At 44.5% G+C, this 13,047-nt stretch overlaps 1 protein-coding gene and 1 pseudogene across 1 annotated transcript in view; both read left to right on the top strand.

The window, feature by feature from the left end:
- The window catches only part of Ccdc38 (coiled-coil domain containing 38), a 48,546-nt gene that overhangs the window by 2,039 nt on the left and 33,460 nt on the right, over positions 1–13,047 (top strand). Inside the window, exons 2-4 of the mRNA XM_023716534.1 lie at positions 3,185–3,238; positions 10,505–10,605; positions 11,892–12,057. Of these exons, the coding sequence (XP_023572302.1) occupies positions 3,199–3,238; positions 10,505–10,605; positions 11,892–12,057 (307 nt within the window). The 5' untranslated portion in view covers positions 3,185–3,198. The remainder of the gene's footprint in view (positions 1–3,184; positions 3,239–10,504; positions 10,606–11,891; positions 12,058–13,047) is intronic.
- LOC105742310 overlaps positions 12,261–13,047 on the top strand; it is a 1,296-nt pseudogene continuing 509 nt past the window's right edge.

Raw genomic sequence — 13,047 nt, 5'->3', positions numbered from 1 at the left:
AATCTGGAAATGCATTTCACTCGTTGTACAAAAGATTGTGAAAACCAGACATGGACTGCTTGTAATAGTATTTGGTAGTCGGTGTTGTTAGGACAGCCCGATTTTTTGTTTGTTTGCTTGTTAGGTGGTTTTCTTTGTTTGAGACAGGATCTCATTACATAGCTCAGGCTGGCCTTGAACCCATGAAGATCTTCCTTCCTCAGCCTCCGAGTGTTGGGATTACCGGTGTACACCACCTTGCCTGGCTATTGGTAAATTTAGTTAAGAGTCATTCTAGATCTTTAGGATTGGACATTATAAAACTTCAATCTTAGCTAGGAGTAGAGGTGCAGCCGACAATCCTAGCATTCTGGAGGGCTGAGGCAGGAGAATCCATGAAGACTAGGGCTTTTAGTCTTATCTTTTTTGAAGAATTTTTCTCCCATACTTAGAACAGTGCCTAACACATAGTAGGTACCAATAAAAATTTTTAATATTTGCTTACTCATCTAACCTTGCTTAATCATCTGTAAATGCAGACCAAGTTTCAAAGGCAGGCTTCTTCACTCCTCAGTCCATGTTCGTAGTCACCTGATGTTTTGCTGGAATATTTAGGTCTTAAACATGGTTCTTTGTTTTGTTTTATATGAAATCTTTTTCCCCCATAATTTTATTGAGAAATAAATAGCAATGAGACAGTTTCAAATCAAATTGGTAGGACAGTTCCAATAATTAACACATTGCATACTGTCTTCCTAGTGGCTATTTGTTGTACAAGATGCAGACATGATATCCTATTTACAAACACTATTAGAACAAATCCCTCTATTCATTGAATTAAAAGAATATTGCTATATATCTATCCTAACCATTTTGAATACACAATTTACTGAGAAATAAATTTAAACAGCCAGCCTAACATACAATGCTGTCTCAGTTCCTCTTCTCTCATTGCTGGGACAAAATACCCAACACCCAAAATGAAGGAAGGAGAGGTTTATTTAGCTCACAGCTCATAGAAGTTTCAGTCCATACTCAATTAGCTCCAAAGCAGAGCAATACATGGCAGACAGAAACCTTTCATGGTGGCAACAAAGAGCAGAGCGCAAAATGGAGGAGTGGCAGCAACAGAGAGCAAGTCTGTCTCCCTTATGCTGAATTCAGGCAATCTGCTGGGTGTAGCACTCACACCCATAATCCCAGCAGCCCTCACACCCATAATCCTGGTGGATCATGAGTTAATCACAAACTCTAGAAGTCCACCCCATGACTGCATGAGGCTTTGGGGGGACAACTAGACACAAACTATAACAAATGTGTTATTTCTTTGTTCCTGTCATGGGTGTAACTTTTTATATAAACTCTTCAATCCTTTCCCCCCAACATGCATATATTTTTATAATTCTTCTCATAAAAGTTCCCCGAGGGGGGCCGGGGAGATGGCTCAGTGGAATAAGCATTTCCCTGGCAAGCGCAAGGGCCTGAGTTCAATACCTGGTTCTGCCAAAAAAATAAGTTACACTAGGTCTTTGATAAATCTTAGTGATAGGTCCAAAATAAAGAAATCAGAATAAGAATTAGAGTAACAAGGGAGGTACTTGCCTCAGGCAAAGAAAAAAAAATTGGTGGACAGGCATAAACTCAGGAATAAAAATAACCAATATTTTAATTCACATTCTAGAAAAGGAAAAGTAATACAACATGTCTAGGATGAACAAGATGTCAACATTTTAAATAAAAGTAAGATCTAACTGGTTGTGGTGATATATATCTGTAATATACTTGGAAGCCTGACGCAGAAGGATTATAGGCTTAAGGCCAGCTTGGGCTACACAGTGAGACCCTATCCAAAAACAAACAAACAAGAACAACAACCACCCCCCCCCAAAAAAGAGGGAGGAAATGAGGGAGAGCAAGAGGAGAAAAGAAAAGGAAGAGAAGGTAAAAAAGAGAATTAAAAATGGGTTGGAGGTGTAGCTCAGCAGTTGAGCACGTTTAGTGCTGAAGGCATCTGTGGGCCAGAATCAGGGTGAGGTAAGTGAGGCCCTGCCTCTGAGCAGCACATAAGCAGAGGGAAATCCTTTCTGTAGTCAAAAATTTGATATTTTGTTTGACAGAAGTCACTGCTGTCTGATAAAAGTCAATTCCACTGAACATTTTCTCAGTGTTCTGTCACTATAACAAAACACCTAAGGTAGTCAAGTAAAAGAGAAAAGCCCAGTTTGGCTCATGGTTGTGGTGGTTCCAGTGCAGGTTCAGCGGGCTCCACTGCTACCAGCCTGTGGTGGGACAACACATTAAAGAGGGAGTGAGTTGTGGAGGAAAGTTGCCCACCTCATGGCCAGGAAGCAAAAGGAGAGGAAGCAAAAAAGACCGGGTCACGTGGTCTCCTAGGAACACTCCAGTGACCTAAAGCTTTCCCACCATGCCCCAGCTTGTAAGGTGGTCCCCGCTTCTCAATAGCTCCCCCTTGAGGACCAAGCCTTGATACAGGGTCCTTTGGAAGAGACACAACATCCAAACCATGAGGCTCATCATGCGTTTTTCCTGAATTCACTTGGAATTTAAAAATTAGTCCATTTTTATCTTCTTTATCTTGGTAAATAACTGGCTGTTGTTTTGGCAATTCCTCAAATTTTACAGCTATAGCGAGAGGTTGAGCCAAATCAGGTAAATACTACTAATGTTTGGTGAACACCTTTTTAAACAACTCTTGTTTTTTGTATGCTTTGTTTGTTTTATTTTTGTTTGTTTGTTTGTTTTGTTTTCTGTTTGTTTGCTTTTGTACCGGGGGTCAAGCTCCAGGCCTTGACCTTGCCGGGCACTTATGCCTCTGAGCCTTACTCTAGGCCCTTGCGTTCATTTTTTATCACATTATTTCTACTCTCAAAATAGTTGTTTAAAAAAACCTTACAGTATATGATAGACAGATAAATAGTGACAGTAGCATTATTTTAGGGCCTAATGAAATATCTCTTATCCAGAAACCATCATTATTTAATCAACTCTCTGTTTATTAAATGGTACTAAAAAACATTGTTGTCCTTCATGTCTTTTTTTTTTTTAAGATAAATTTCGAGAACTGGAATTGCTGGGTCAAATAGTTTGCATGTGTACTGTTTGCAAAGCCAGAAAGGCTTTGAATTTAGCTTCTTTATACAATATTTACCGAAGTTTTTTAAATGTGCTTCCTTTTTTTGGACAGGGCCAGGAGGCAAGATGTCATCACAGTATTTGCAGGCTGGAGCAAATTTTGAAGGTAAGAAGAAATCAATGGTTGAGCTCTCCTTTGTGCTCAGTGCTGTTAGACTCCACGGAGCCTCTGATAGCGAAGGAGGACTTGACGTCATAATGTAAAGTACAAAGACTATAAACTACCTGTAGAGAAGATTCTGCTCTACAGTTTAATTGTAAATAAGCTCCAAATCAGCAGTGCACAGCGTCTCTGTTGTAGTCAGGGTTTCCAAGAGAAACAAGGCTGTGGACACTGGCCAGCCTGCCTCTCCACTGCTGCCCCTCGTTCACCGCATTCCAGCTACGGGGACTCTTTGCATTCTCTTGAGCACACAGCAGGCAAGTCCCGCCCCCACCCCGCCTTTACGCTGACTCAGCACTGCCAGACCAGCTTACCCCAGATAGCCACTTGGTTAGCCTGCAGACTCCCAATGGAGTCTACCCACCACTCTCTTGAAAAGGCTCACCCCAGCCCCTCTGTCTCCTGCCTTATTTTCCCTACAGAACTGTTAGCTTATAACAGGTTATAAAATTGCCTACTGCATATTTTTATTATCTGTTACCAGTACACACACACACCACCTCACCTCCACACAAGGTCCCCAAGATTGTTCACAGTGTAGCATCAGTGCCTGTACTGGAACAGATGGGTGAAAGAATTAGGGCCAGTAAAGGACAAAGCTAAGAAGACAGGTAGTGGGGGTGTGGCAGACAGAATAAAATCCCTCAAACATGTCTGCTTCAAACCCCTGGCACCTGCGAGAAGATTATCTTCTGTGTCAGGATGGACTTTGCTAAGGCGACCAGGTGAAGAACCTGGAGATGGGAAGGCAATCCTGGCCTCTCTGGTGGGCCCAGTGGGTCTGGTGGTGTCCCCAGGAGAGAGGTGGGAGGGCCTGGAACAGAGCAGGGACCATGATAATGGAAGTAGAGGCTAGGTGATGCACTCTGAAGAGGGGGAAGGGGCCACAAGCCAAGGGATATGGGTAACCTTTAAAGGCTGTAAAAGAATCTCCATGTGGCCCCAAAAGGAAGACAACCCTGCTGAGTTCTTGATTTTATGTCTTGCTCCAGACTTCTGAGTTCCACAAGGATAAGAGGCTGCATGCACATGATTTTAAGCTGCTTGGGTTTGGGCAATTAGTTGCAGCAGCTCAGGGAAACTGGTAGACTGAGGCAGGGGAACAGGAAGGCTCCACCTGCAGTGGGGAATTAGTAACGGCACGGATTCGCATGGCAGCCCAGGGAAATGTGCAATGGTGAGAGGCGGTGGGGTTAGAGTAGTCAGTCACTGGGGAACTCAGAAGAACCCTCATTGCTAGACTAGGGCGCCTGAGAGAGGCCAGGCCCAGCGTCAGCTTATCCAAGAGCAGCAGGACAAGTGTGGAGGTGCAGGAGGTTGTGGCTGGGGGTAGACTGTGGTGCACACTGGTGGGACAGGGTGAATGTGGGCCCTCAGCTATGTCCACCCAGAGCCTGCAGTTGTGAACTTCTTTAGAAAAGGGATATTTTCAGAAGCAGTTACGCTAAGGATCTTGAGAGCGGTCACCTTGAATTTAGGGTATGCCCTAAACTGAACAACCAATATCTTGGTAAGAGAACATAGAGGAAGCTCGAGGTTCAGATGTATGAAGATGGAGGCAGAGATTGGGGTGACGCATCTATGACCCAAGGAATTACAGGAATTTCTGGCAGGCACAGGAAGCTGAGAGAAAGCCGGGACTAGATTGTCCCTCAGGGCCTCTACAAATGCAGTGCAGCCAACACCTTGATTTTGGATTTGCAGCCTCCAGAACTGTGAGGGAAGGGATTTCTGCTGCCGTAAGCTACCTGCCTGTGGTAATATGTAACAGTGGTCCCTGCTCCAAGTGAATAGGAAACTAATATATGGAGAGCGCGAGTGTTTGCAGTGAGCTTATAATTCTAGAGCCCCGGCACTGTGCCTGAATGGTGGCCCCACAAGCGCTCAGCATCATGTTCTCACCCCTGGAGCCTGTGAGCCTGCCCTTGCTTGAAAAAAAAAAAAATGTTTGGTGAACAGATCGGAAGAGCACACGTCTGAACTCCAGTCACGCCGCAACATCTCGTATGCCGTCTTCTGCTTGAAAAAAAAAAAATGTCTTGGTAGATAAAAAATCTAGATAAAGATCTTAGGACAAGATCATTCTGGACTTAGGGTCACCCAAATGCAGGTATTCTCTTAAGAGTAACTGGAAAGAGACATACACCACTTTTGTGGTAATTTATTGCAACAGCCAAAGGAAACCAATAGTCTTGGTGCTCAGAAGTTTAGGTCCCCTCCCCCATTGCTCTATAAGTTAAACAAACTTGGATTTGGACTTGGATAGAGAAAAATGTCATGGCATCAGTCCCAGGATACTTAAATTTGGTCAGTGGATGTTTTAACTAGGGAATTAAAGCATTGGGGTGGGTGCAGTCTCCGGTTGTAGGGTTCTCTTGGGTAAGAGAGGGCCAGTTGGGCAGAGTGGTCAGCCTGCCAGTGACTCGTGTGCAGAGGACAGGAGTGGCTCATGCTCAGATGTCTGGGGCCCATGCCAGCCTAACAGTGGCAACAGAGAACACAGGTCCACAGACTCTGCCGGTGTCACTGTTTTAGGCATCGTGCTCCAGAAAAACAGAATCAGTAGGAATGAGGTTTAGTATGAGGAATTGGCTCGCGTGGTTATGGAGCCTGAGTCCCACGGCAGGCCACCTGCCAGCCATGAGAGCAAGCTGGTTGTGTAATCCAGTCCAAATCGAAGGGCCCAGAACCAGGGAAGCCCATGCTGGCAGTGCTAGTGCGGGCATAAGAGAAGATGAGATGAGATTTCCCTGCTCAGAGACATGAAAAGGGAGGGACACGTTCTTCCTTTGGTGGCCCGTTCTACCTGGGCCCTCATGGATGGTGAGAGGCCTTCCTGCCCTGGGAAGGGAAGTTGACTTCCCAAGTCCACCAGTTTAAATCCTCAGGCGTCCAGAAACACCCTCACAGACACCCAGAAACTGCATTCAACCCAGGCACCCTCTGGCCCAGCCAAGTTCCCACATGAAACTAAGCACCAGAGCCATCAGCCCCAGGTTCCTTTGGGTCCTCAACCTCTGTCACCCCCTGCTGTTAGCTTGGCTCCCCCATAGTCATGCTGTCTCCCAGCCCTGCTGTTTGGCTCCACCCTTGCTGCCTCCACTCTCATCCATTTATCAGAAGACCTGAATGTCTGAACCTCACCGGGCTTCAGGGCCCAACTGTGTGCCCTTCTGCTCTGGCCAGGCATTGTGCCGTCCAGCAGGAGAGCTCCCTACCGGCTTAGCCCTCCACCAGCTGGACCAGCTACACTCCACATAATCTTCAATCTTAAGGATTTCCCTCCCCTACTGAACCACAGAGCCACTCAGCAAGTTGGTCAGCTCCTCCTACGTGGATCTGAGGACACTTGATTCTCTTGTCATGTTTACTTTGCAACTTTCTCTCTTAAACCCATGGCCTACCAAAATAGAATCTCTAAGATTTCTGTAATCCCAGCCACTCCTGTTTCCCCAGCTGAATCCCTGGGCACGGGCCACTTACCAGGCAGCCTTTGTGATCCAGTCCACTAATTCCTTGCCCTGGTTCCACATTACTACCACTGGAGACAGTAAAAAATATTCCAGTGCTTTGCAGTACTGGGGATCAAGCTCAGAGCCTTTGTACTGAGCTACATCTCCAGCTCCTTTTTTATTTTTAATTTTTTGTGGGGTTTGTTTGAGAGGGGGTACCAGGACCTTGTGCTTGCCCAGAAGGTACTGTGCCACTGAGAAATATGCCTGGGCTGAGCTCCTTTGAAAAAAGTTTTTGAGAGAGGGTCTTGCAAGTTTGTTCAATTGCCCTAGCTGGGAACAAAGTTGCAGTCTTCCCACCTCAGCCTCCTAGAGTGCTGGGGTGACAGGCAAGCAGGCACCACCCTGCGAAGCTAAGGTATTTCAGTACTGATGCTGTTTCGTCACTTAGACAAAAATCTCTAGGGGGAACCAGAGTAATGGCCCCAGCCTGTTCAGGAGACTTGGAGTCTTTTTGGTGAGGTGCAGGTGGAGGGAGAATATGGGATTCTGGGTGGGGAACATGTCCTCCTGTAGCAGAATATACCCCACCTCTCAGCCAGTGTGCTTCAGCTCCTTGGCTGCCCAGGTAACAGTTCCTATTGCAGTCCCAGTTGCTTCTGTCTCCCAAAACAGCAGGTCACTGCGATGCACACTGTAAGAACTGATTGAAGGCAGCCGAGAGCTGCGCCTCTGTACTCCTGCTTGCTTAGCCCATGTCAGCCCTAGACCAGCAGAGATCAGGGCTGACCATTTTGAGCAACAGTCGATTCCCAGCCAGTGCCCGTCTTACGGTAAATCAATCTGTCTCCAAATCCTGGGTGTCATTGCAGTGTTTCTGTTTGTCATAGCACTCAGGCATCTTTCCCAGGATTCCTGGACTTAGCTATTGGTCTTTAAAGGTTTCTCCTGGGCGTGGTGGTGCACGCTTCTATCCCAGCGCTTGGGAAGCTGTAAACAGGAAGATTACTACGAGTCTGATCTATGTAGTGAGACCCTGTAGCCCCTGTCCTAAATACAATAAATAAATAAATAAATAAACACTCTACCACCACACCATTCAGTTTTAGAAAACAAGGGATACATTAGGGAGAGAAGGAAACACTTTTGTCATTTCAGATGTAATGAATGACTAGAAACAAAAGCATCTATGCAGAAATACAACTCACTTGTCACTCTTGTTGACAACTGGCCTTTTTTTATGAAGTGCACAAGTCCACGGTTTTTAGTGTATTCACAGGTATGTGCTACCATCACCTCAGATGGTTTTAGAATATTCTCATCGCTTCAGAAAGAAACCCTGAGCACTCCTGCCCCTGTTCCTCCAGCCCTGAGCACTCACTGAACTGTCTCCATGATGTGCCGATTCTGGTCCTTTCGTACACAAGGAGCGGCCCCCTTGTGTGGCCCTTTGTTGCTAGCTTCTCTCACTTCACAGAACATTTCCATTTTATAATCTATCATACTTCTCGCTTTTTGTGGCTGGGTAATAGTGCATTGAATGGGTATACAGCAGTGGGTATAAGTCCTTGACTTACAACTATGTGAGTTGCAAACTGTCGCAGATAGGAATGGACCTTGTGTTACAAAGATTCATAGTCATGAACAAATCTCAGAAGTAGGAAAAATATATATATATATATGTATGTATGTACAAGATAATTAGGATAGATATACAGCTACCAGGGCCGGGGAGATAGCTCAGTAGAATAAGTGCCTGCCTGGCAAGTGTAGGGTCCTGAGTTCAATCCCCGGTACCACAAAAACAAAAATAAAACAAAACAAAAAAGATATACAGCTACTTTCTCTTAGTTCAATGAGAAAAAAGGTGGGTACCAGTATTGTCTAGACAAGATATTGTATCTGCATCTTGTCCTCTGAATAACTACTACAAAGACAACAATATGCAATGTATTAATTATTGTAGCTGTCCTACTAACCTGTTTTAAACAGCATCATTGCTATTCTATCTTTTTTTCTCACTAAAATGAATATTTTTTAAAAAATGAACTAATAAAGGCATGCCATTTGTATTTTAAATAAATGTAAGACAATGCTTTGAGTTTGTAAAATGCATTGCCTATTAGAAAGGATGCTTTTCTCAAGAAGTTTTCTTTCACCTTATCACCTACTTTTCACTTTTACTCAGTGTTAGGCTATTAGGGAAAAGGATGTCAGATTGACTAGCCCACGTGTTACAGAGAAAAATTTATTATTAAAAAATTGAAATTATTTTTTTACTTTAAAAAAAATCTCAGAAGTAGCTAACATGTCTGGCAGACATTGTCACAGTTGCACTGCTGTGCGCCTACTGCACAGGGTGACAGTGTACAGTAGTACCGTGCTTCATCAGAGCCAAGGGTGTCCGGAAGTAAGAGGAAAAGTGGGGGGCTGGGGAGATAGCGCAGTAGAATAAGTGCTTGCCTGGCAAGCACAAGGGCCTGAGTTCAATTCCTAGTTCCACACACACATACACACACACACACACACACACACACACACACACAGAGGAAAAGTGAAGTGGAGGGGGCTGCTCGGAAGTGCAAAGCAGTACACACTTATATTTGTGTCAGCAGTGTGTGAGGCTCACTTTGCCAGACTTACAAACAGAACCAACTTGCTGTACCACATTCTGTGTTTCATTCATCAGCTGATGGATACTCAAGTTGTTTCATTGTGTTTTCTTTGCTTAGGGTGTATACCTTACAGTAGAATCGCTGAGGTCTACGGCAACCCTATATGCAACTTTTTTTTTTTTAAATTTTAGGGATGGGTCTACAGAGTGTTCAGGGTCTCGCTACTAGATTGGACTTATAGTGATCCGCCTGTATACAGCCTCCCAAGAGCTGGGATTTCAGGCATGCACCACCATGCCCAGTCTCAATTGCTGTCTCAGCATGCCCCGGGGTGGGGGACGGCTGGGCTGGCATGGCAGGCCTGGGGATAGAACCACCAGTCCCTGTGCCTGCTTGCAGGAGTTTTAACCTGCTATTTGGCCAGCTGTACAACTTTTTTGGGGGGGCAGAACCCAGGATGGAACCCAGGTCCTTGCACTTTCCAGCCTACAACTTTTAAAGGAGTCACTTTGCCTTCCTAAGTGGCTGCACCATGCTATATCCCGCCCCACCAGCTGTAGTGAAGATCTAGTTTCTCAGCATCCTCACCAGCATTGTTAACATTGACTTTCTTATTAAGACTCTCTGGTTCCAGGGCCAGGGAGATGGCTCAGTAGAATAAGCACTTCCTTGGCACATGCAAGGGCCTGAGTTCAATCCCCAGTTCCATCAAACAAAACAAAACAAAACAAAAACAACAACAACAAAAACCCCTCTCTGGTTTGGACTAAGGCTCCCTTGAAGGCGGTGGCTGTGTGCACTGCTGTGAAGGGGGATGAAGTACAAACACACTGCTCAGCGCATTTGCAGTGATGAGAAAAAGGAGTGTCTTTATGTCTCAGAATAGGAGCCTACTATTTTCACAAAAGCCTCTTTGTCAAATCATTCACCCATGAAGCACTGAACACTCTATTTGGTTCCGTGGGAAAGACAATTGCTCTAGCCCCGAAGTTCCAAGGCCTGCATCTCCAGTTCCACTTGGGGAGGCAAAACCTGTCTGCATCCTCCCTCCTCCATCACCCTGCACCCCACTGTCTCCCCTGGCTGCCAAGAGCCTTCTCCTTCTACCCAACTGAGGAAAACCCGATCTCTCTTTCTTGCAGATAATGCAAAGGATGACACGACCAAAAAGGACAGGCCCTATAAGATCTTCTTCCAAGATCTCTTTCTTTATAAAGAAAATGAAATTGCAGCAAAGGAAAAGGTAAGGCTTTATAAAAAGAATTATAAATTAATGTTCTAATCATATCCTCTTACTCATCGCGCTCACAAGCTTCTATAGATTATGACATGGTATCAGGTGTTGATGCACGTGGTATGTGGCCCATGCTGTTCTGGAGAGACAGTGTGAAGGCAAAGAAAGGTCACAGCGACCTTCAGCACACAGCAGGGAACTGCAAAGGTCACCACCCAGCAGAGAAGACAGATAACCCATTAGCAACCCAGTATAGCAACCACCAAGTACTCTACTTTGATGATTCGAAAATTGGATCTCACTTACATAGGCGCAGTGCCATGTCGGTAGCCATGCATAAAGTAGTAATGTATTACAATAAATGGGATCTCAAAGCTGATGAACTATAGTAACAGCAGCCTGCAAAGACAGGAGACGAGGCACACTCACCTTGGCTAGTGAGAGGGTGGTGGTGACGGCAGCGGTGTGCAAGGCTTCCCTGAGATCATAGTGCAGCCTTCAAGAACTGCTCAGTTGCTGAGCTTTTGGACAAGACAGTGTCTGTGTGTGTACTGGGGCCAGGACTTGGCAAGGAAAACGTGGTAAAAGTGGAATTATTTAGAATTATTTTGTACAAAACTTAAGTCGGTACTGAAGCTAACACTTCCTACAGGTCTCTCAGAGTTAATTGCACTGTTTAAATGATTGTAGCCTGCATGACGGGTTCACATTTCAGGAAATTAACTTCCTTTCCTCCCAGAGATAAAGGTTGATTTACAGGACTTTCTTCGCCCTGATTAGAATGAAGAAATTATCTAGAAATGCTACTGTGTGATGGCTTTTCATATGTGTTGTGTAGCTTTGTTGAATTTAACCCGAAGTTAAATTGAGAAAATACAAATGAGATCAGAAACACATACAGTACACACACACACACACGCACGCACGCACGCACGCATGCGCACACCATTCTGTGAAGGTCCATTTCCTCTCTAGATGTCCATTGTACAGAGCCAACCCTCGGAACCTCCAAGTTTTACCTGCCTTTTGGGCAAGACAAAATTGTGAAAATAAAGCCAGAAGGATATTATCCTATTTGTGAGATGCACTATAATAAAGGTTAATTTTTTTAAAAAAAATTTATCATTTCAAGAAAATGAAAACTAAACACATTCTCTTAAGCCTAAGAGCTTGGTTTACTTGTTTAATACTAATGTCAATGGTTGCAGATGACATTTCTATGCATGAGCACTATTCTAACACAACAATCCCTTTGTTAGATTAAAAAATTATTTTAAACTTTTCCACTTGTGCAGGAAAAAATTTTGAGCCGCAGCATGAAAGTTCACCAGAAGACAACTTTTTCATCCCGAATGAAGAGTCGCTCACACCTGAGCCAAATAGCTTTCCGCTCTGAGACAGAGGGTCCCTCGTTTGAAAAACTGGGGCTGGATCCAATGCTTATTCTGAAATTAACAGAAAGTGAGTTGAAATTGCTCCCTGTTTAAGAACATTGATTTGGAGATTTACCATTAATTTTGGGTTCTTGACCTTTTCTGAAGGTAAGAAACGCAAAGTATTCCATCTTACAGTATTGGGGGAGGTCTTTGCACATCGAGGTTGAGAGTCAGGAGGACTCTCTTGTTTATTTTAAATAAGAAAACACTCATTTCCCAAAAGTCTGTTACTCGTTTCCAAGGCTCTCAAGAAGGCAGTCACGACCGAATAATACAGTAGTAAAGTGGGCAAGGGTGGACAAAAGATCGAGACAGCGGCTCGGCCATTCACGTTCAGTTTTAGATGTAGAGATACGGCCCTATGAGCGACGGCTTCTCATCATGGCGGACTCTAGAGATAAGGCGCTCCAGGACTACCGCAAGAAGCTGCTGGAGCACGAGATCAACGGCCGTCTGAAGGAGTTAAGGGAACAATTAAAAGAACTTACCAAGCAGTATGAAAAGTCTGAAAATGATCTGAAGGCCCTACAAAATGTTGGGCAGATTGTGGGTGAAGTGCTTAAACAGTTAACTGAAGAAAAATTTATTGTTAAAGCTACAAATGGACCAAGATATGTTGTGGGTTGTCGCTGACAGCTTGACAAACGTAAGCTCAAGCCAGGAACAAGAGTTGCTTTGGATATGACTACGCTAACTATCATGCGATACTTGCCGAGAGAAGTGGACCCGTTGGTTTATAATATGTCTCATGAGGACCCTGGGAATGTGTCTTTTTCTGAGATCGGAGGGCTGTCAGAGCAGATTCAAGAACTAAGAGAGGTAATAGAACTACCTCTCACAAACCCAGAATTATTCCAGCGTGTGGGAATTATACCTCCAAAAGGCTGTTTGTTATATGGACTGCCAGGCACAGGAAAAACACTCTTGGCACGAGCTGTTGCTAGCCAGCTGGACTGCAATTTCTTAAAGGTTGTTTCTAGTTCTATTGTAGACAAGTACATTGGTGAAAGTGCTC

The sequence above is a fragment of the Octodon degus genome, unplaced genomic scaffold (assembly GCF_000260255.1).
Source record: "Octodon degus isolate 3935 unplaced genomic scaffold, OctDeg1.0 scaffold00004, whole genome shotgun sequence".
Lineage (NCBI taxonomy): Eukaryota > Metazoa > Chordata > Mammalia > Rodentia > Octodontidae > Octodon > Octodon degus.
Note: the sequence above shows the minus strand (reverse complement) of the source record. Positions and strands in the feature narration are given on the sequence as shown.